Here is a 21,381-nt window from a genome sequence, read left to right as displayed (position 1 = left end):
ATTTACATGTATGCATTTGGCAGACGATTTTATCCAAAGTGAGTTAAAGTGCATTCAAGGTATACATTTTTTGTATCTGTTTCTAGTTCCCTGGAAATTCCCTGAATCGTAATAATTCATTATTCACAGTCAGCCGATATTAATTTAATCAATGAGTGAATGTGTCCAATAACAGAGCAGTTACTGAGATTGAATATGTAGTATTCAGCTGGTCATGTGATCCTGACATGGCTGCCTCCATGAGGGGACCCTCTGCATGTAGATTAAAAATGCTTTTAAAAGGTTACTGATATGACTGGAGTCTTCATCTGTGGTCATGATTTTATACATATTAAAAAAAATAGAAATAGAACTTTTTCATTAGATTTGTTTTACTAAGTGCATATTTAAAGGGATAGTTCACCTTAAAAAAATCCCTTTGTTGAGGGATTATGAAGGGGTTCATTAATGAATTTTCATTAATTTACAAATGCAAAATAAATAATTGAAAGTCTAGCAAAATGACACAATCTCTCCTTTTAATCTCATTATAACAATCTGTTTGCATACTTTGTGACATACATCATGAAGTAGAGCATTTATGTTTTTAATTATACATTTGAATAGGTGTATTAATTGAACTTTTTGAACATGCAAGTTAAAATGCTTACTATATGGCAAGTATTAGATGAAAGTTGCCCCTTTTATTCATGCTGCTATAACTGTATAACAAATATTTATAATACATTTGTAAATGACTTAGTCATTCATGAACCCCCCACATTAATGTAAAGTGTTACCAAATAAAAATCGGCTTTCATTGTGTGGGAAAAAAAATGTGCAATGAAAGTGAATGGTGACTGAGGCTAACATTCAGCCCAACACCTTCTTTTATATTCCATCAAACAAAGAAATGAATACAGGTTTGGAACAACCTGAGGATGAATAAATGATGACAGAATTAAACATTTCAACATATCTAAAATGATCATGTTATGTGTCCCACCAATACACTTGTCACTTTCACAGTGTTTAAAAGTAGTATTTCAGATTCTAACTACTTTGTGTGCATGCGTGTGTGCAGATATAAGCAGAGTCACCTGGTGACTGCCCGTGCCAGTGTGACAGTGATGGATCTAGAACTTGGTTGCTTGATAAACTGTGTTCAGCTTCAAGAGTTCTCCATAATACTGCTTTATGCTGAAGAAGGACAAAGTCCTGGTACAACAATCTCATAGTTTCATATAACTAATAATATTGTAATTAACATCATAATAAAGCAACCAAATACTGTTCTTGGAAAAGATAAGGTTATAACAAGTGGTCAACCGATAACAGTTTTAATGAATAATGTCAATGAAAATGAGAAGGATGACAGATTACCAATATAGCACTGTATATGCTGTACATAACACAATTTAATCATAGCAAACTATATGTGCTGAAAACCGTATGCTGAAATTAAATATTTATTTTACATAAAGTTTAATCAAAATCTGCTCAAAAATATTTTAAAGCAGAAAAAGTCTGGACAGAAACTCTGTACTCCTCCATGTTATTTATTGTGAAAGATTACAGACTGTTGGTAGATTTTGGAACTGACACAAGAGTGAGGTAACACTAATGACAATCATCTAACAAAGCACAGTTATCAGCTAATGCTAATAATCCCAAAATGCCAAATATCGTTTGACCACTAATTTGGGGAGATCAGGGTAGTGGTCACAAAGACTAAATCTCAGTTACTTTAAGATTTGTAGTCAAATGAGTGTTTTCTCTAGCAGAGATTAAAACGTATTATGTATGTATATGTGGCTTTTTGGTTTAGTTGGCAGTCAGGAAGCACGTGCTGACTCTCCCACTCTCCAGCAGTGTTTCTTCCAGCTAAGTGGCCTGGGAATGGACCCTGTAATCCTGCAGGGGGGATATTCTGCTTTTCAATCTCTGTATCCCTTCCTTTGCACTCCTCGCATGGTCCTCCTAGAGTCAGAGCGTCGATCCCTAACCATCTATCCTTCTGAAATCCTGGAGGAGGTGCTGTACCAGGGCTCTGCTTTGCAAGCACATGACTACCGCATCATCAAGCACCTCCACATCACCCATGTTGTCAACGCAACAGCCGAAATCTCTGATGCCTTCCCGAGTGTTTTACATTACCTTCGACTACGGCTAAGTGACGACGCACAGCAGGATCTTCGGCAGGCCCTTCCAGAAGCCTCTCAGTTCATAGCTGAGGCCTTGCGGGGGGCAGCGGGGTCACTGGGTGGCCGGGTGTTGGTGTACTGCAGTCTCGGCCGGAGTCGTAGCTCGGTGCTGACTTTAGGCTTCCTGATGGAGCATCGTCGTTGGTCTCTGTTACACGCTTTTCGTTGGCTAAAGGAAAGATGAGGTTGTGCCGCACCAAATGCTGGGTTTCTACGGCAACTATCTGACCACGAGGATCAGCTGTTTGGTCAGCGTCTCACCTCACTGGATGACATCTGTCTCTGAGAGATGTTGAAGGTTGGGACATGTTTCTAAGAATATAGTTTGATATTCTGCCCAGGACCTGTACTAAGATGCAATCTTTGGTTGGAAATGTGGTTATCTTTTCATTGGACACAGAAAGAGGTGTCAGAAATCTCTGGAGGGACACAAGGAAAATCAAGCCCTTCTTTTATTGTTGCTTTCTAGTTTTCTGTTAAGATGTGGTGGGCAGGTGGAATAAAGGTGTTAGAATGAATTTGTGTCCAACTTTTAGGTTTTATCTGTTAAGAAATATTTTTTTGGTTTTCTTCCAATAAGAGAGAGATCTATTGGCCAATGGAGGAAGTAAATTTGCAAAAAGCTTCATGCCGAAATCAAGTTTGAATCAGCTGAATAAATATAAAGTGCACAGAACATACACAGTGTTTGATCTTTTGCTACTCTTAACTGGGATGAAGAGAATAGTCTTTCGGCTGTGCTCCAAAGTTACAGTATATGTGTCAGATGTTTGGCACATACAGGCAGGAATTTACTCACCAGAGAAGAAAGCATGGTTATTTCAATAATCATTACAATCTACATCAAAAAATTCAGAAATATAACGTTATTTGCCAACGTGTTTCGGCACACAGGCCAAAAACATTAAAGACTAAACATTGGGGACAAAACATTAAAGATAACAACAAAAGATCATGCTCCAGAAAGGATTTATTTCCTTTTTATTTTATAATTGAGCATTTAAATAAAAAAGTCAATATAGAACAACATCTTTATTCGATTCCATCGCATTGCTCAACGTATAATAACCATCTTACTGTATGTACATCCATTATACAGTACACATAATGCAATATATTGTCAATTTATAACAACACAAGTTCCAGCCATTGTGCCTCTTATGGATTCACAAACACCATCATGTGCCTTTTTACAGCTCAGTGTTGATTCTGAGAGCGAACTTTTTGATTGGTTGAGAAACAACTGAAGAAAAAACAAGTTTAATTCTATACAAATTCAAAGAAGAAAAAGAAATAAAAATAAAATGTTGTACTCATTCACAATTTTCTTTCATAGACAATTCTGAAGATAGTTGAGCAACAATCACTTATTTTAGCCCAGAAAGTCTTGAAGTTATTATAAATCAAAATAACACGTATGAGACAATGAAAGGGAGAGAAGGTGGAAGTGAAGAAAGAAAGAAAGAATTGATATACTTATCCACTATTTTCTTCCATGAAAAATGCCCAATTGGAGAGCAAATAACCATAAATTCAGGAAATTTCCATTATGTTTTTCAGCTTTCATTATTGACCAGGGCCTTGTTTCCTAACGATTGATCTTAGCGATTAAGAGCGTTTTCTACTAAGGGTTTTTTCTAAGGTTCGTTCATTTTAAGTGCTACTTAAGAGAGACGCTGTCCATACTCATGAAGTGCTGAAATGTGACCGTGTAGTGCTGCTCGTCATTGCAACTTCATTATATTTGTTGCGTAACTTTAAAAACGTTTGTAATTTACCTTGCTGGTAAATCGTGTTGTGCAGAACGACACATTTCTTTTACACAATCAATGCTTCGTTCATCAGATGCGCATATTAATATTTCGTTTTGTGACAATAAGAGAGAGACAGAGAGAGAGAGAGAGAGAGAGAGAGAGAGAGAGAGAGAGAGAGAGAGAGAGAGAGAGAGAGAGAGAGAGAGATGGCAGATGTGGAGAGGAAAAGACCAAGCAATCAAGCAAGAAAGTAAGTCATGAAGTGCCAGATATGCAGAGACAAAATGCAAAGGTTGGAAACTGACCAAATCAATCAAATTGCACTTCAAGGGCGCAAAAATGCCCTTAGGAAAATGCCTATATTTTCAGTTACCGGAAACGTGGTCATGTCTTATGAAGTGAATCAAGTCGTTAGATGATGAGCATAAGCGTAAAATTATGAAGTCCAAGCCTTATTTTCTCTTTAAAATAGATGTTGTTTGTAATGTCTTTCATTCGTAATTACCATGGAAGTGAAACAATCCTTGAAATATTTGTTAAAAGTTATTAACAGACGGTTTAAAATACACTCCAATATATTTCTATTTCTTTATGCCATTTATCTATTATAATAACACTGTACTTTTAAATATCTTGAAAGAAAATGAATGGCAGTGTCAGGTGGTGCTGATTAATCTCAGCTGCACTTTAATGCGCGAGTTCATTAACGTGTCTCAGGTGAATGAGTCACAAGTGCTCCAATGTTCAGTTGATCAGTACCCTTACCAGTGCCCGAATTCGTGTTCACAATATACTGATTCACGACATGAGGAACTAGGGATCTGAATGAGAGACAGTGTGTGTGCGACTCTGCACGTAGCACAGCGGAATTCTCGCCGCCAGATGGCGAAGGGAAGACAAGCCCTCGATCAAGCCCAGCTGCAGACCAGAAGTATCATAAACACATAAGAGTATCTCATCCACACACAGTTGCTCATCAACACAAGGAGAGGAACATCTGGATTGACTTGCTGTTTCTTTGTGCATATTGACAGCTTGAGAGTATACAGGTAAGAGCTAGCCATACAGTAACATGTTAAGTTTGATTTGTTTAATCGCGTGTTTAGTTGTGTTGAAGTCTTTGGTGTTGTAATAGGGTTATTATGACGCATTATACCAGCTATACAAGTGAACTCAATCAATTGGCTTTAAAACCCCTGGATCCATAAAGTTTGCAGAGTTTAAGGAGTTGCTGGCAAGAATTTCTATGACTGAAACAACGTGAGTGAAAAGTGACTAAGACCTGTGCAGAGCTGTCTCTCAAAGTATTTAATTTTTTTTTTTTATATATACAATTGTAAATGTGTGCTCTCTAAAACTGATCTGCACAAGGGCACTCTGGTTGTTCCATTATTTGTAGTGCTGTAATAATTTTGCAATGATATCGTGTTTTTATGTTGTGAACAAACGCCACAGCGCAGCGACTCATAGGCTGGTACACTCCTGCAGGCAGGGAGTTTGTTCTTTAAAATGTCCCACTTGTCCTACTTTCCTGCTTTTTTTCCCCTCTCATTTCTTCCTTTGCCATCTGTTATCTGCTAACTAAGAGGACGATATGGACTGCTCAGGTATCTAATCTGCAACTCGCGTAGCCAGAGGAGAGTAGGGGAGTGGAAGACGTGGCATTTCCGCTGCGCTGGATCCAATGAAATGCGCGCGGCTTCCATACTGGACCCTCACGAGCTCACGAACGCCACTTTCAAAATAGTTTCCGCCTTAACTCTACAAATACCCATATTTTCCTCCATAGACACTACAGTTATTATTTGTACTTTAAAAAACATACACCTTATATGATATAATAAGTCACTAAAATAAGTTTAATAAGCCATTTTGTTTATTTATTTATTTTTGTCATCTATTCGTTTTAACTGTTTCTACAAATACTAACTGTAGTAGCCTTGATGTTTTGTCAGAAAGCTACCAAAATTGTGTAAGGGTCACGAACTCTGTTGTCTTCCCAGCTGCAGACCAGAAGCATCAAACACAGAAAAGTCAGGAATCCACACACAGTTGCTCGTCAACACAAGGAGAGAAACATCTGGATTGACTTGCTGTTTCTTTGTGCATGGTGACAGCTGTATGTCACAAAGTTTCCCCATTGTCACTAATAACATTTTATTCAACAACCAGTGATGATGTCCAAGATATGGACATCAGATAAAAAAAAATACGACTGTAAAACCTTTTTTTTTTCTTTCTAAATCTTTCCTAAAGATGTTTAGGGAAGGCAATGCAGAGAACATTTATCAGTACTATAAGTAGTGAATAGCATTAGATACTGTCATTATGCCATTGCCATGGATAAAGAAAAGCAAGCAATTAATTCTAAAAACTGAATAAGATGCTTTAATGCTAGATGGATAGTTTACCCAATATGAAAATTCTCTCATCACTAACGTTTTGGAGCTTCAAAGGCCTGGCCACCATTAACTTGCATTGCATGGACCTACAGAGCAAATATATTCTTCTAAAAATTGTAATTTGTGTTGTGCAGAAGAAAGAAAGTCATCACATCTGGGGCATGAGGGTGAGTAAATGAAGAGACAAAATATAATGGGGGGGCAAACTATCCCTTCAACACTGTATATGTAAGGAAACAATGCCACATTTAGCAAGTTTAGGCTTAGCTGGCTCCAGACTTTTCTGTATATCAGTTATTCAGTTTAAGGTGCTTTATTGGTATGACAAGTAAAGTTAGTTCATTCATATTGCCAAAGCAATGGGAGGTGAGCTGCACACAAAGAGAATAGTGCAAAACAAAAATGTAAAAAGGCAATATACAAAAAGTAATTGTATATATCTATTAGGCCAATGCTCCAATTTGAGTTTTTCTATTTATATTTATTATACAAGTATGTGAGTGACTGACATGCCATTTATCTTATTCTGGGATATACCGGTGGCATTGACATCTAGTTCACGAAAGAAGGGCTTGTATAGCTTACATGCTGGCGCAGGTACATTCTGTCTGCACATCACACAAAGAAGCAAAGTAGAGTATTGTTGTTTTGCTTATCTTGGGGATCAGATGCCCTTCACATACCATGCCAGGAGTCTTCACATGGCAACACCTTATGGTGATATTTGTGTAGCACAACTTAATTTAGACAAAACTGTGTAAACCATTGATCTGAAGCGCTAATGTTTGTGTGTATAACACCGCTGGCCTCATCTCATAAATCATTAGGCATTTTTTCCAGAGTGCCATTCACACACTTGTAGGCATGTGCTCATGTGTTTTTGCTCTCTTTTTTTGTTTTTACTCTTGCATTTAAGAGCAAGATATCTCTATAAATTAATGCATACATACAAACACACACACATGTGCTCTCACACACACACACCAAAATCCAAGGAATTGGTTTGTAGAGTTTCCGTGGACATTTGAACCTGGTTCCTAAAGGTTACACTGCATTGTCTGCACAGATCCGGCATTCAGAATCATCAACTGGAAATGCTCCTAAAGATTCATAAAGAGATTATGGATCTCTCCGTTTGTTGGGCTTGTTTTTGCTTAGCGAGTCTTTGCGTTTGCCCCAAGAATTCCTCTGGGTGGCCAAAGTTGCCCTTTCACCAAACAAGCATGACCTCTTGTTTAAACATGCAGATACTTGTGCACAAACACATAGAAGAGATTTTCCCACAGGGCCTGCATGATACTTTTTGTGGTTCTGTCCGTTCTGTGTTGCATTTGTTCAGAAATTCAGAGCCATCAGTGAGCACTAAACAGCGATGCTTACCCTCATGGGTGTGCAGAGGGGGTTATGGCAACCAAAACCTAATTTTCACTGTATTTAAAAATTTGAAGCCTTAAAGGTACTATATTTAATATTTTTACAATCATAAAATAAGGAATTAGAGGAAACATGCTAAGTTGAAATACTGGCTTCTCCAGTAACAATGCTACAGCCAGTATATTCTACTTTGAAGTTTCCATTCCGGGCCGTAATTTCTGTTTATGTTTTGGCCTGTGTGATCCCATCCACTGCCCACTCACCAATAGTGTTTCGTCACCACCGGGTTGCCATATTTGAACAATTTTGCAGGCAAACAAATGCATGCTGCAGCCACGGAAGGCAACAAATGAACTGAATCAGAGATAACAGATTTCACCCAACCTTAAAAGCCTCACCATCCGTCTAAAAACAACCATGACCAGAGGCGTAGTAAAACAAGGATAAATATTGGAGATGCCTTTTGGAAGATGGAGACCGCTTAAAGCATAGAAATCCTTTAAAACGGATGCTGAATTGGCTAATTGTCTCCTTAACAGGTAAGCATTGAGCATCACATAATATTAGCTATCTAATTTATCTCAGCTACTAGTAGGGATGGACATTTTGAGTAAATACAACATTTGAGTATTCACATTCATACTGTGTTTCATGTGCAGCCATGGTTTCAAGGCAGCAAGACACAATCGTGTCATCACTCTGGCAACCCGCATGAGCTCGACAACTCCAGGGCCGATTTTTGTTCCCACAGAAAATCAAAGTGATATAGTATTTCTTTGTATGATGGTGTGGTGTAGTGGCTAAAGCACAGGGCTGTTAATCAGAAGGTCATTGGTTCTAACCCCATGGCCTCCACCATTGTGCCCTTGAGCAAGGCACTTAACTCCAGATTGTTCCAGGGGGATTGTTTTGGATAAAAGCGTCTGCCAAATGCATAAATGTAAATATGGATTAACAGTGAAATGAGGTCCCGGGTCACAAAAGGCCTGAGCCCTGAGGTATGTGTTTAAGGGTTATACAGCTTAAATGGGTTTGTTGGTCTCACATATGACACTGTCTTTCTCTCAGGATGGTGCTGTGTTGGTTCCTGTTGAGTTTCCTCTTCAACAACCTAAATGCCCACAATGACTTCTTCAGCTCTATTGGTATGCGATACAGATCATCTTCTATTGTTTTCTTATTTTTCTGGGCTGTAGCCATTCCTTATTTGATGATTCACATTTCCTGACATTCAAAACATGCAGGATGCACTTGTGACTATCCAAATCCCTCCTGAATAATCAGGAACATGACCAGTGTACTTTTAAATATTATTATTATTGAAGAATGCATTACCTATAAAACAGTGCATTGCAATGGAATGTGATGCATATCACAGATTCAGATGGGAAATATGTTTGCCCAAAGTCCAGAGTAAATGAATAAATAAAGGACTGATCGAATTTGTTTTATAGATTATAATTTGTAGATTATAATGTTAAATCTTTCTCCCAACTATTTACTAAGAGTGTGACATGTTCCATTTTTGAATCCAGATTTGATGTTTGACTTTCACATGTAGGTCAGATGACAGACCTACTGTACACAGAAAAGGACCTGGTGACATTACTGAAAGAATACATCAAACAAGAGGAGAACAGAATAGAGCAGGTCAAAGAGTGAGTAAATACACACACACACACACACACACACACACACACACACACACACACACACACACACACACACACACACACACACACACACACACACACAAGTTTAAGAGCATATACATCCTTGCCATATTTTCTTCTGCCTGGCCTAGATATGCTCAGCTGTGTAAACCTGCGCCCAGGAAGCGAAAGAGTTTTTGGCAGGTGAAAATTCTGGTAGTTTAACTCTGTTTTGTGATCTTTATCTGCATTAGGTGGGCAGACAAGCTGGATTCGCTGACAAACACAGCCACCCAGGACCCTGAGGGATTCCTGGGACACCCTGTCAATGCCTTCAAGCTGATGAAGAGACTCAACAGTGAATGGGCTGACCTGGAGAGCCTTGTGCTGAAAGACACTACCAATGGTAAATTATTAATTGTGCTATGAACATGAAGTTTCCTATACATGGACAAATAATCACATTTGAGTAGTTCTCAATGTATATTTGCAAATCCTGGAGTTTTTCAAGGATACCAAAGAGACAGTTTACATAGAGAAACATCCACTCAGAGGAATTACCTCAATAACACATAACCAGATGTTAATCTGCCTAGAACAGTAGTCCCAAAGCAAAAAGGATGATTTAGACAACTTTACAGTTCAAATAAGTGTTGTCAAAAATACCGGTACTCCGGTACCAAGTCGGTACTCAAACAAAAATTATTTACAATACCAGAATTTCTGGAGGTACTGGGGAACCGAGTACCGGGTCTACTCGGTACCCATGCAGAGTCGGGAACTTTCGAACGCTCACAACAAGAAAAAGATGACGACAAGCAAAGCTGCTGCTGCGGAGTCTCAACTGAATCTTGTCGAAAAGAAAAGTGGAAAAAGCAAGGTTTGGAAATTCATAGGTTAGGGAAACATCATAGATCAGCAAAAACCTATTTGTGAATGCTGCTTTTGCAATTTTCTGACAAAAGGATAAACACATCAAACTTAATAAAGCACATGAAAGACAGACACCCGGATTTATTCAAGCAACTAAAGCAGGTGAGTTTAAAAGCATATTATCATTTGCATTTGGGCTGAAACGTTTAGTCGACATTATCGCCATCGGCGAAAATACAAAATTGACGAGAAAAATCTTCGTTGTTGAATAGTCGTTTGATCTCATTTAACGTAAGATGAAATCACAATATACTGTAACGATGACGCGTGAGAGCAGCAGTTCACGCCTGATGGAGGAAGAATTACACAGATGAGTCCAGATGCACTCGAAACTTTCACAGTTTATTTTATGTAGATCCCAAAGTATTAGGGAATTATAAAAAAAAAGTACATTCAGAAGCATGTACCGTTGTGGAATAAGCGGTGGCGGAGCTCTTTAAAGGAAACATCCCGGCGTTACATCTTCAATGCAGTAAAATATATAGCTTATAGCTCTATTAAAGTTCAAATAATACAGAAGCAGATCATGTTAATAACTATAAACTCAGAAACTGGCATTTCTCTGTGTGGTCGGTGCCTCTTCTATAAGTTGCACGAATGTCACAATCTAAGGGGGAGAGATTGAAACTGTACCCGGCTGAGAGAGACTCTGCCTCGGGGACGCTCATCCCTAAAGCGCGGACGCTTAATGCAGCTTGATTAGATTGCGATTGCTCGTGACTTATTTAATCATAATATCTATATATATGTCCATATGCATTGCTTATCATGAAGAAAAATGGCAAAATGCAGCTTTATTAATAAGAGGCTGAATGTCAAAAGAGGCTGACCCGACCGAGTGAAAACCTCCTTTTTTTGTGAACTAGGAGGGTAGGATAAGAGTCCAGGGGGCTGGTGGCCTGAGAACGTGGACTCCAAGCCCCCTGAGGCCGTGCATCAGGACGGCCGTTTAAGTTTTGAGTCAGAGGGGGTAGAGTCGGGGGTTTTCTTGGCCGCGGCGAAAGACATTCTACCCCAGGGCTTAGCGGAGGGTGGGTTACTCTGCTGAGGAGGTGCTGCTTTCCTAGGAAGGCATAATTTAAGCGCTTCGTTCTCCTTTTTCTTATTGTCGCAATGCTGTTGCATTAAAGCAATGGCAGGGCCAAAGAGAGCCTGGCCAGGGTCTACAGGGGCACCCGCAATGCGCTGCTTTTCACTGTCAGGGAGGCCCGACAGATTAAGCCAAAGTGCACATTCTCCGGCCACTGATAAAGCCATAGAGCACAAGCAGGCTTGGACGGCCTGACGGGCATTACGGAGAACAAGGTCATTGACTGTGACAATCTCCTTCCACAGAGAGGGTGTGGGGGTCCCTTTCTCTAGTTGCTGCCCCATGTCGACCAGGAGTTCAGCCTGGTATGCAGAGAGAAGGGAGGAGACGTTGAGGGCCCTGACAGCCAAGGCCGAGGCTTTGAAAGAGGCCTGGTGTATGGCAGGCAGAAAATCAGTCCAATTTGTTGGGGAGAACAGGCTTGGGGGGGCAAGGCCACCTTGAGAGGGATTAAGGTGTCTGGCGATAGAGGGCTCGATGGCGGGGGGTCACCCATGCCAATGGCCGTCATATCCTTCACTTCGAGGCCCGCGAGACCGTGTTTGAGGTCGAGCCCCTCTTCACCAGAACCAGCTGGCTCATTGGCGAGCAAGGGGTCCCCTGAGAGAATGACCTCGGGGCAAGCCGGGTTATTTTGATCGGCCCAGCTAAGAGAGGCTGCGCCCCCGGGAGGGACCCAGGAGCACGTCGTTATCACCATTTCCCCCATCAGAGTCGGAGAGTTCGGTGCACTGGGTAGCGGCGACATTTAGCCTCCGGCGCCGGAGTTTTTAGGCAGCACCAAGCAGAGGGTACAGTTTTCCGGAAATTCTAGAGCCTCCTCCGCGTGTTTGAAACCCATGCACACAACACAGAAAGGATGAGGGTCTCTGGCTGCGATTAGGGCTCCGCATGTGACCAGGCAGGCACGCATTAAATTTACCCCAGAGGAAGCCGTAGGTTTGGAAAATGCCATATTAGGGCGAAACTCCGTAAAATCCTTGCCATGCAGCCGTGGAGCAGGGGAAGTGATGAGAGAGAGAAAGGCGGGCAGCCTGGTGGTAGTTTAAGCAAGTGTGGGCAGCTTGCGAAAAACAGGAAACAGCTAACCTGGCTGAAACAAGACCGTCACGTCTGGCGGAGGCTGATCTGAGCGATGTGTCCTCCTGTAGACAAATTAGTGAAAGTCAAATTCCAACCGAGCTGAGAGAAAAACAGAGGTCATGAGAAGCGAATGTCAACTGAGTAGCAGCAGCGCGTGCAGGTCGTTATATGCTCTTAGGTAAGGGGGTGGGTCCTTACCGAGCATAGGTCACGCGCTTCTGTCTGTCTAGCCAGACTTGGTGCAATTGGATGTTTCTGCATAGGTCAGGTACGGATGCCCTTCCCATAGGTGGATCTCGAACGCGAGATGATGAAAGAGAACTGGTGCCATCGTGCGACTCTGTTATAGTTATTGATTGTGTTGAAAATGAAATCGGACTTCAGTTTTTGTATTTGATGATTGTTTTGTAGACTGCAACAGATTTTAACATAATTAAAGAACAGGTAAAATTTTAAAACATTCATCTGAAATCACTATTTCGTGTCCCCGTAATTATTTGAAAAGCTGTGTATTAGTGGTATGAATGTACAACACTTAAATGTCGCATGTACTTGTTATTTGTTACTGTCTTTTGCCTTAAAGCGATGCACTTGCTAGGAGTTTTTTCTTTGCAGAAGGTTGCGTTTTTTTACAAGTGAGATAATAAATTATTTCAACCCAATTAAATATTGTCTCTAACTATTTACTTTTCCTCATACTTTTCCCAAACTCATGCACTGAGCTAAAAGTTAACTTACCTTGCATGCACTATAAAGTGATGGATGGTTGTCGCGAAGATGACTTGCCAGATTAGACGCATTCGCAGTGACCACACTTCTGATTTTGTCTTCTTGGAAGGTTGGAAATTCTCCCAAGCACTGTCATTGCCTTCCGCCATGTTTTCACGCTAAATAAACAACTATGTTGCATGATGCGCACAGCGCCCATGCGTCAGACCCGTGCTGGGTGTGTGTGGTGGACAGCCTTTACCACGAGTTTTACAATGTGAAATGATAGTACTAACCTTCTGGGAATTTTATCGTGTTTTACCGTGAATCCAGTAACCATTTCATCCCTAGACATAACTTTATACAGAAACGGTTAGTAAGCTATTTTATCACACTAAAATAATGTTTACAATCATATCCTTTGTTTTGTGGCTATACTTTTGGAACAGTGAGTATTTTAATATTTAAAAATTGGCCACATTCACTTCTGTTGTTAGTGGCTCTAACCTTGATTTATTTTTATTTATTTAAAAAAAATTTTTTTTTAAAGAGACTAAATACATTTTTGTAGTAATCAACATTATGCCACAAATGCTGTTGATTGACCTTAACTTGTATTGAACCCGGAATATTCCTTTAATAAAAAATTCATGCAGCGCACTTTTGCTTTTAAACTCTCATAAACTTCAATTCCAATCGCATTACTGTAAACCCATTATTTGTATTTATTTTACAAACTGAGGGGCAAGTACAATTACTTTCCGTGGTTATCATCATAAGATTAACATGTTTAGAACCTGGAATATTCCTCTATATCAGAAAATCTATAAATATTATTTTATAGTCTTCAGCATTGCTCTGAGCATTAAATAGATTCTCGTGTCAGTGCTGCAAACTTGTAGCTTTATGGCAAAATTAGCTGTTTTCAGTCCATAAATATGTAATTTATGTGCTTTTATGTAACTTTTTGGATGTGGTGTAATACATAAGGTCTAGATCACCTCTCTCTTTCTCTTCCCTATTTGCTCTCTTTTTTTAGGGTTTATCTCTAATCTGACTGTTCAGAGGCAGTTTTTCCCAACAGACGAGGACCAGACAGGAGCAGCCAAAGCTTTGCTTAGATTACAGGACACATACCAGCTGTCAGCCAACACAATCTCTAATGGAGACCTGCCTGGTGAGTGACTTTTACAGTATGTGTGTGTGTTTATACGTTCCAGTCCTGCTTGCAGTTCTTAATCAAGTACAATGTGTCACCATGCTCTGTAGGAACTCTTTGAGAAGCATCATGCTGTGTCTCTGAGCTATTCCTGAAAACTATCTTGTAGTTCTTTGGAAATTAGATTCTTTAAAATATTCCCATGGCTGAGAGAGTGATAATGTCTGACTATGTGTTGCTGTTGCTCAAATGGTACACCTTGGAACTTGCAACGCCAAGGTCATGGGTTTGAGTCGAACTGATAAAATGTGTATACCTTGAATACACTGTAAGTTGCTTTAGATTAAACTGTTTGCCAAAACTAGTATGGAATGACAAAAATAGAGCCATTAGGATCAAATGATAAGAAAATATCCCACTTTACCTGTATTAACCCTACAAAATAAAAATAATTCTCAGCTGCATATATATAGCTTCATATAATTATAAAGAGACCATCTATGTGAGTGTGTCATTGTGTGATTTGTGGCATTTGTGTGCGTCTTCTCACTGGTCTGACCTCAGGTGTTGTTCACAAGAGCCGAATGACTGTGGAAGACTGCTACGAGCTGGGGAAGATCGCTTACTCGGAGGCAGATTATTATCACACAGAACTCTGGATGGCTCAAGCTCTCACACAGCTGGATGAGGGTGAGGAATCCACCATCGACAAAGTCACAGTCATGGACTACCTCAGTTATGCCATCTACCAGCAGGGAGAGCTAGAGCGGGCTCTTGAGCTGACCAAGCGGATGCTGAAGCTGGGTAAGATTGAAGAAAGCAATAAGTTCTTCTTTATGGTCAAGTTTGTAAGTAGTTGTCATACCCATTTACAGCAACATACACATCTAGATTTGTGAAGTGGGTGGACTTGGGGAAGCTCTGCATTGTGAACATACATTATGTCAACATGGTAGACTGAATGAAAGACATATAGACAGAGAATGTTGGATTATAATAATGAATGAATTGACAAGGGCCCAGAACGGAAGGTGGAACAAATGAACTTACAAAGACAGAGAAATTAATTAAATGATGACTCCAAGATGAATTATTATAATACCTTGTCTAAAGTGATTAAATGTCTATGTGTGTGAATCTCAGACCCAAATCACCACAGGGCCAATGGTAACCTAAAGTACTTTGAGTTCCAGCTGGAGAAGCAGAGGAAGACAGAGGCCGAGAAGGAGGAGGGTAAAAAAACAGAAAAGAAAGTGTTGGACAAACGGGATGCTCAGTATAAACGCTCCAAAGACCTTCTGCCAGAGAGGAAGAAGTATGAAATGCTGTGCAGAGGAGAGGGGGTGAAACTGGTGGGCAGAAAGATTCACTTTATCTGAACCTTTTTAATGTTTCCTTTGAAATTCTCTCACTGTCTCCTCCTCTCTTGTCCTGCAGACACCCCGCAGAGAGAGCCGTTTGTTCTGCCGTTATTTTGACAACGGCCGTAATCCACGCTTGCTAATGGCTCCAGTGAAACAGGAAGATGAGTGGGACCGCCCACACATTGTTCGTTATCATGACATCATCTCTGACAGTGAAATCATGACAGTGAAGGAGATAGCAAAACCCAGAGTGAGTTGTGCTTTTTGAAAATGTGCTATAATTGGCTAAATGTGAAGTTAATATAATGATCTAGACATTATAGTTAAATTTAGTAACACATTTGGTAGCATCCTGTTACTTGCTTACCACCACATTGTACACTGTGCACACTTTTTGCATCAGTATAGTGTACTATACAGAGTTTACAGAATAATGCACCTGATATTTGTTGATATTACCTGATATCTCATTTACAAATAATGCTAATCTAAAAGATAGATGCTTCTTCACTCAGAACATATTATTAGTGAATAATGAGGCATGTCTGTTTGCATACAGTTTTATCAATGGTAGGCTAGTAGAATGATACACATTAGTTGTATTCTGTGTTCTACTGCTAAAGGAAATGTATAAGTCTTTTAGTTCCATTCTGGAATTAAAATTCCCTCAAATCAAGCTGTTCATGTTGTAGTCCAAAAACCCGGAAGAGAATTAACATTTTCCAGCCATGGGTTCCCTCCTGGATTTTCCTATCGGTTTTTATAATGACAGTTTTCAATTTGAGTAAAATAAGGTCTGTGGTTAAGATTTCTTGAAGATACTTGGATGTTTTTCCCTACAACCTAAATTCCAGACAGTTTAGTTAAAATCTCGCATCACTACTGTTGTACAGATCTGTCCCTGTTCTTTGGTTTCAGTTCAGAAAATAACACTGAAGTGACTGGTCTCTATCTGTCTTTTTTCTCTCTTCCCCTTTTCTCTTTCCTTCGTTCATTTCTCTACACTTTCTCTGTTCATGTTTCTGTGTATCATTCCTCTCTCTTTGTCTCTTTCTCTGTCCTCCTTGTTATGAATAATGGGGGAATAGCTAAAGCGAGCCACAGTGCACGATCCCACTACGGGAAAACTCACCACTGCCCAGTACAGAGTCTCAAAGAGGTAAGAGGTCAAAACATTCTGTCCAAAAACATCGTCTCCAGAGAGCAAATGTATATTAATACTGTGTGCTTATATTTCAAATTTCTTAAGCCCTTTCATTTTAATTATAGCAGTTTTAAAGCAGGAAATATCTGAGTGCAGAGAGCTTCAACCATAAATGGTCCATAAAAGGTTTTATATATTTACACAAGCAGCAGATGTTAAAGTGTCTCTCCTCCTACAGTTCTCTTGATATTTTGAAATGTTTGAAATGAGGTAAATTGCACACATACACTCAAACACTGTGTGTATGTTGCCTTAATCTCTGCATTACCAGCCGTTTGAGTCTGTGCACTCAACCTTGGTTCTGTTGTCTCAGTCATATTTCCACCCACACCAGAGTGGTTTAACTTCTCTTAGTTATTACAAGTGTGTGTGTGAGCGTGTATTTATCACTTTGTGGGGACCAAATGTCCCCATAAGGATAGTAAAACCTGAAATTTTTGACCTTGTGGGGACATTTTGTCGGTCCCCATGAGGAAAACAGCTTATAAATCATACTAAATTATGTTTTTTGAAAAGGTAAAAATGCAGAAAGTTTTCTGTGAGGGTTAGGTTTAGGGGTAGGGTTAGGTTTAGGGGATAGATTATAAAGTTTGTACAGTATAAAAACCATTATGTCTATGGAAAGTCCCCATAAAACATGGAAACACAAGTGTGTGTGTGTGTGTGTGTGTGTTTGTTTGTTTGTTTGTTTGTTTGTTTGTTTGTTTGTTTGTTTGTTTGTTTGTTTGTTTGTTTGTTTGTTTGTTTGTTTGTTTGTTTAACAGTGCACTTCTCAATATGGCCAGACTGGGTAGAGTTGCTGAAACACATCAGCTTCATTCTGAGGGATTCATGTCACACCAAAAGCTATGAATTTGTGAGTTTAAGGCCACTAATGTTCCTTAAACAGCATATTTAAAGCACCATGTTAACAGCAATTCATAATTTTTAAACTTTAGAGATGGAGAAAGGTGCAAGAGGGAAAACAAGAGAGAGCATGGACGCAGAGGACTTCTCTGCAGTCAGAATGACTCCACTTTTACTGTCCAATTGGTCACATTACGGTTAAGGTTTATGAAAGATATCAGTCATAACGATTTCTGATAGTGTAGGGGTCAGTTAGCAATGGTTATAAGAAATATTGTTCATTGTAGATATTGGTGTTTTTAAAGCAGCTATATCTTGAGGAAAATGTGACAATCACTAGATTTATGCTATGGCTTATTTGGGGTGGCTTTGATGGGCCCATCTCTTCCACACACACTCTCATGCACTCTTATGGAACACTTAGAAGTGGTGGTGGCGTAGTGGGCTAAAGCACATAACTGTTAATCAGAAGGTTGCTGGTTTGATCCCCACAGCCACCACCATTGTGTCCTTGAGCAAGGCACCTAACTCCAGGTTGCTCCGGGGGGGATTGTCCCTGTAATAAATGCACTGATTTGGATAAAAGCCTCTACCAAATGCATAAATGTAAATGTAAATCTACTACTGAATCTGAATGAGATCAGTATTGGTGGATTCCTAACATCAATCTCTGATACTCTGTATCAGAACATATTTGCAGAAAAAGCAGGAAATGAGGTAGTGAACCTCAGTTTGCTCAATGCCTTCTCTATCTCATCTATTTTTGCTTCCTCTGTCCACCCTACATTGCTTTCACCTGCGTGTCTATATGTTCTATCATTATCAGATTTTTTTTCATAATCAGTTTATAAAAATAAAAAAAAAGATTTTATATTAGAGAAATGGACCAAATAGAACAGATTTGTTCCATTTTTATGATAAACATGATGTGGAAAAAGTCTGAAAATCATCATTGTTTGCATTTGGTGACATATGGTTTGTTTATTATGTATTGTGTATTTCTGTAAAAAAATAATCTTCAATTTCTCTTCTACGTCTACTTGTTTCTATTTTAGTGCTTGGCTGTCTGCATATGAGCATTCTACAATTGCAAATATTAACCAGCGTATCGAGGACATCACAGGCCTGGAAGTGGACACAGCAGAGGAGCTGCAGGTAAGAGGTTGGGGCTTTTAAATTCAGCTGGCCAATCAGAAGCGTTTAGGCTGAAGACTAATATACTGTGATTACACATTTCTGCCTTATTTAGCAGCAAAAGTCTAGCAAGCCAAGTCTGCAGTTTTTAAATTATTAAGTGTAAATTTATAACATTGTATTGTATTACCCTGGAATTAGTTTGAAAAAATAGTTACCACAGATGCAAAGTTTCTAATACAGCTGCTAAGAGAGACAGTATATTTGCCATCTCACTTCTGACTGTCGTAATCCATCGTTCTCTATTTTAATTCTTCATTTGGAAAGATGTGGAAATGTAATCGTGGCATTTTTCTTTTGATGTTGAAGCAATATTTTTGCAGTGTTCTCCCATTCACCGCTATCAAAGTTTACCCTGCAATCGTTTACGTCCACATTCCAAAACCCAGAAGTGTAAAAATGGTCCATTAAAAGGGTCTACTAACTTCACATAATAGTTGTTTTTTTATTTTTTTCTCAGGTTGCAAATTATGGAGTTGGAGGTCAATATGAACCTCACTTTGACTTTGGAAGGGTGAGTTTGTCTGCCCTTTTCGTACAGATAAAAGGAAAACACATGTTCTCTTGATATCAGTGTATTAAAGCAAAAGTAGCTGCATTGTTTGCTTATTGAGCTGCACTTTATGTATTTTGTGTATGTCTTCGTTTGTGGACATACAGAAAGATGAACCAGATGCCTTTAAAGAACTGGGTACAGGAAACAGAATTGCCACTTGGCTCTTTTATGTAAGTTACTTGGCTAGAAGCACCTCCCACATAATGTGTTAATCTTTATTTTAAACTTCATTCAGTTGTGGGATGACTTGAATTAAATGCTTGAAGTAAAACGTACAGTAACTTCGTTATAGATGTGTTGTCATATAAGCATGACTCTTTAGTTTTAGTGTGGTCTTGACTTATCCTGGTCTGTCTTTGCTGCAGATGAGTGATGTGTCAGCAGGGGGTGCTACTGTCTTTCCAAATGTAGGAGCAGCAGTGTGGCCCAAAAAGGTGAAACACCAACAAATGCAACAACAATTCTGTTTTATTCCTCATCAATAAATGGATTCAGTCATTAATCTTCAGTCTATCTGGTGTTTATCCTGCCAGGGTACAGCAGTATTCTGGTATAACCTTTTTGCCAGTGGAGAAGGAGACTACAGCACAAGGCATGCTGCCTGTCCAGTATTAGTGGGCAATAAGTGGGGTGAGTATTTTATGTCCCCAACCCCCCCCCCCCTTCATCTGGGGCAAACCTCTGGAACTTCATAAACAAAGTGTGTTCTTTATAATCCTCTGAAAATATTATGTATTAATGTATTATTCTACCTATACGTTTTTTACTTATTATCATTGATAGGGCTGTTTACATTGCTCTCGGTGCCTGCTATTAACTAATAATAATTACAATATACAAAAATACATTATACTATGTAATATTATAAAAAAAAATGTTTTTAATATTCTATTGTATAAAGACACCGGCTCTGGTAATTTTTTCCTCTTTTCTTTCTTTTCTTTCACCCAGTATCAAACAAATGGATACATGAACGAGGTCAAGAATTCAGGCGGCCCTGTGGTCTGACTGAGATTGAATGATCACTCTTTCTCTCCTCTTCCCCCAGTTTAGCCTCATGGTGTTCATTTTGCTCCGTTTGGGATGTGTGTCAGTATAGGAATTTAATGATCAACCATCTTCAGATATTTTTTATTTTGAATCTTTTAATTAACCCAGAAATATTGTGCAGTGCCAATCAAAATATTTATCTTGGTTATTTATTTAGGGTTGATTATTAACTCCATATTTTGCTTTTGCTCTTTCTTCTCTTAAACTCCAATAATCAGTTGTTTTTTAGAAAGGTTGGTCAAATCCTTCAATTAACCACTGAACACTCCAGAAACCATTAACACTCCATGTTAATCAACAGTTAATGTCACTGTTACGGAAAACATGCGGAACTTGTTTCAAGATGTCCTTAAGACTGACTTCTTAAGACCACACATATGTTTCTTTAGACAGATCCCTGAGAAACAAACACCACAGTGTCGGGTTCTGTGGTTACAGAAAGTACCAAAGAGTATTTTTTTTTTCCTGAGGTCAAGGAAAACAGCTTTTAATTATCTTGGTTCTGTTTTTTTATGTACTTTTATTCATGTGGAAATGTTTTTAGAAAGTGAGACAGTTTTTTTACTGAAATAAATTCTATGCCATCAAAAAGCTTCCTTTTGTTTGCGTCACTTCATAAAAAATATATATACAGTATATATGATAAATATTATATATATAAAAAAGAAATGGCTATTCTTTTTTCACTATTTATTTTGAAAGTATGTACATAATATGCCCATCATTTTGTTTAGGCTATGTGATCATTTTATATAGCTGCATTTATTGGGGGAGACCACACAGGGAAATTGTAACAATGGTCATGTCTCCATAACTATAATGTTTTGCA

The 21,381-nt window shown here is 39.1% G+C and overlaps 1 protein-coding gene across 1 annotated transcript; it reads left to right on the top strand.

Moving 5' to 3' along the window:
- The first annotated feature begins 4,822 nt into the window (after positions 1 to 4,822).
- LOC127662223 (prolyl 4-hydroxylase subunit alpha-1-like) lies at positions 4,823 to 21,140 on the top strand. The gene is made up of 15 exons (XM_052153325.1): positions 4,823 to 4,986; positions 8,782 to 8,858; positions 9,275 to 9,371; positions 9,620 to 9,771; positions 14,219 to 14,356; positions 14,903 to 15,142; positions 15,482 to 15,690; positions 15,776 to 15,952; positions 16,791 to 16,861; positions 18,808 to 18,907; positions 19,407 to 19,460; positions 19,607 to 19,672; positions 19,868 to 19,936; positions 20,036 to 20,132; positions 20,454 to 21,140. The coding sequence occupies exons 2-15, from the start codon at positions 8,783 to 8,785 to the stop codon at positions 20,522 to 20,524; spliced, it is 1,617 nt and encodes a 538-aa protein (XP_052009285.1). The 5' UTR covers positions 4,823 to 4,986; position 8,782; the 3' UTR covers positions 20,525 to 21,140.
- Positions 21,141 to 21,381: the final 241 nt, after the last annotated feature.

The sequence above is a fragment of the Xyrauchen texanus genome, chromosome 22 (genome assembly GCF_025860055.1).
Source record: "Xyrauchen texanus isolate HMW12.3.18 chromosome 22, RBS_HiC_50CHRs, whole genome shotgun sequence".
Lineage (NCBI taxonomy): Eukaryota > Metazoa > Chordata > Actinopteri > Cypriniformes > Catostomidae > Xyrauchen > Xyrauchen texanus.
Note: the sequence above shows the minus strand (reverse complement) of the source record. Positions and strands in the feature narration are given on the sequence as shown.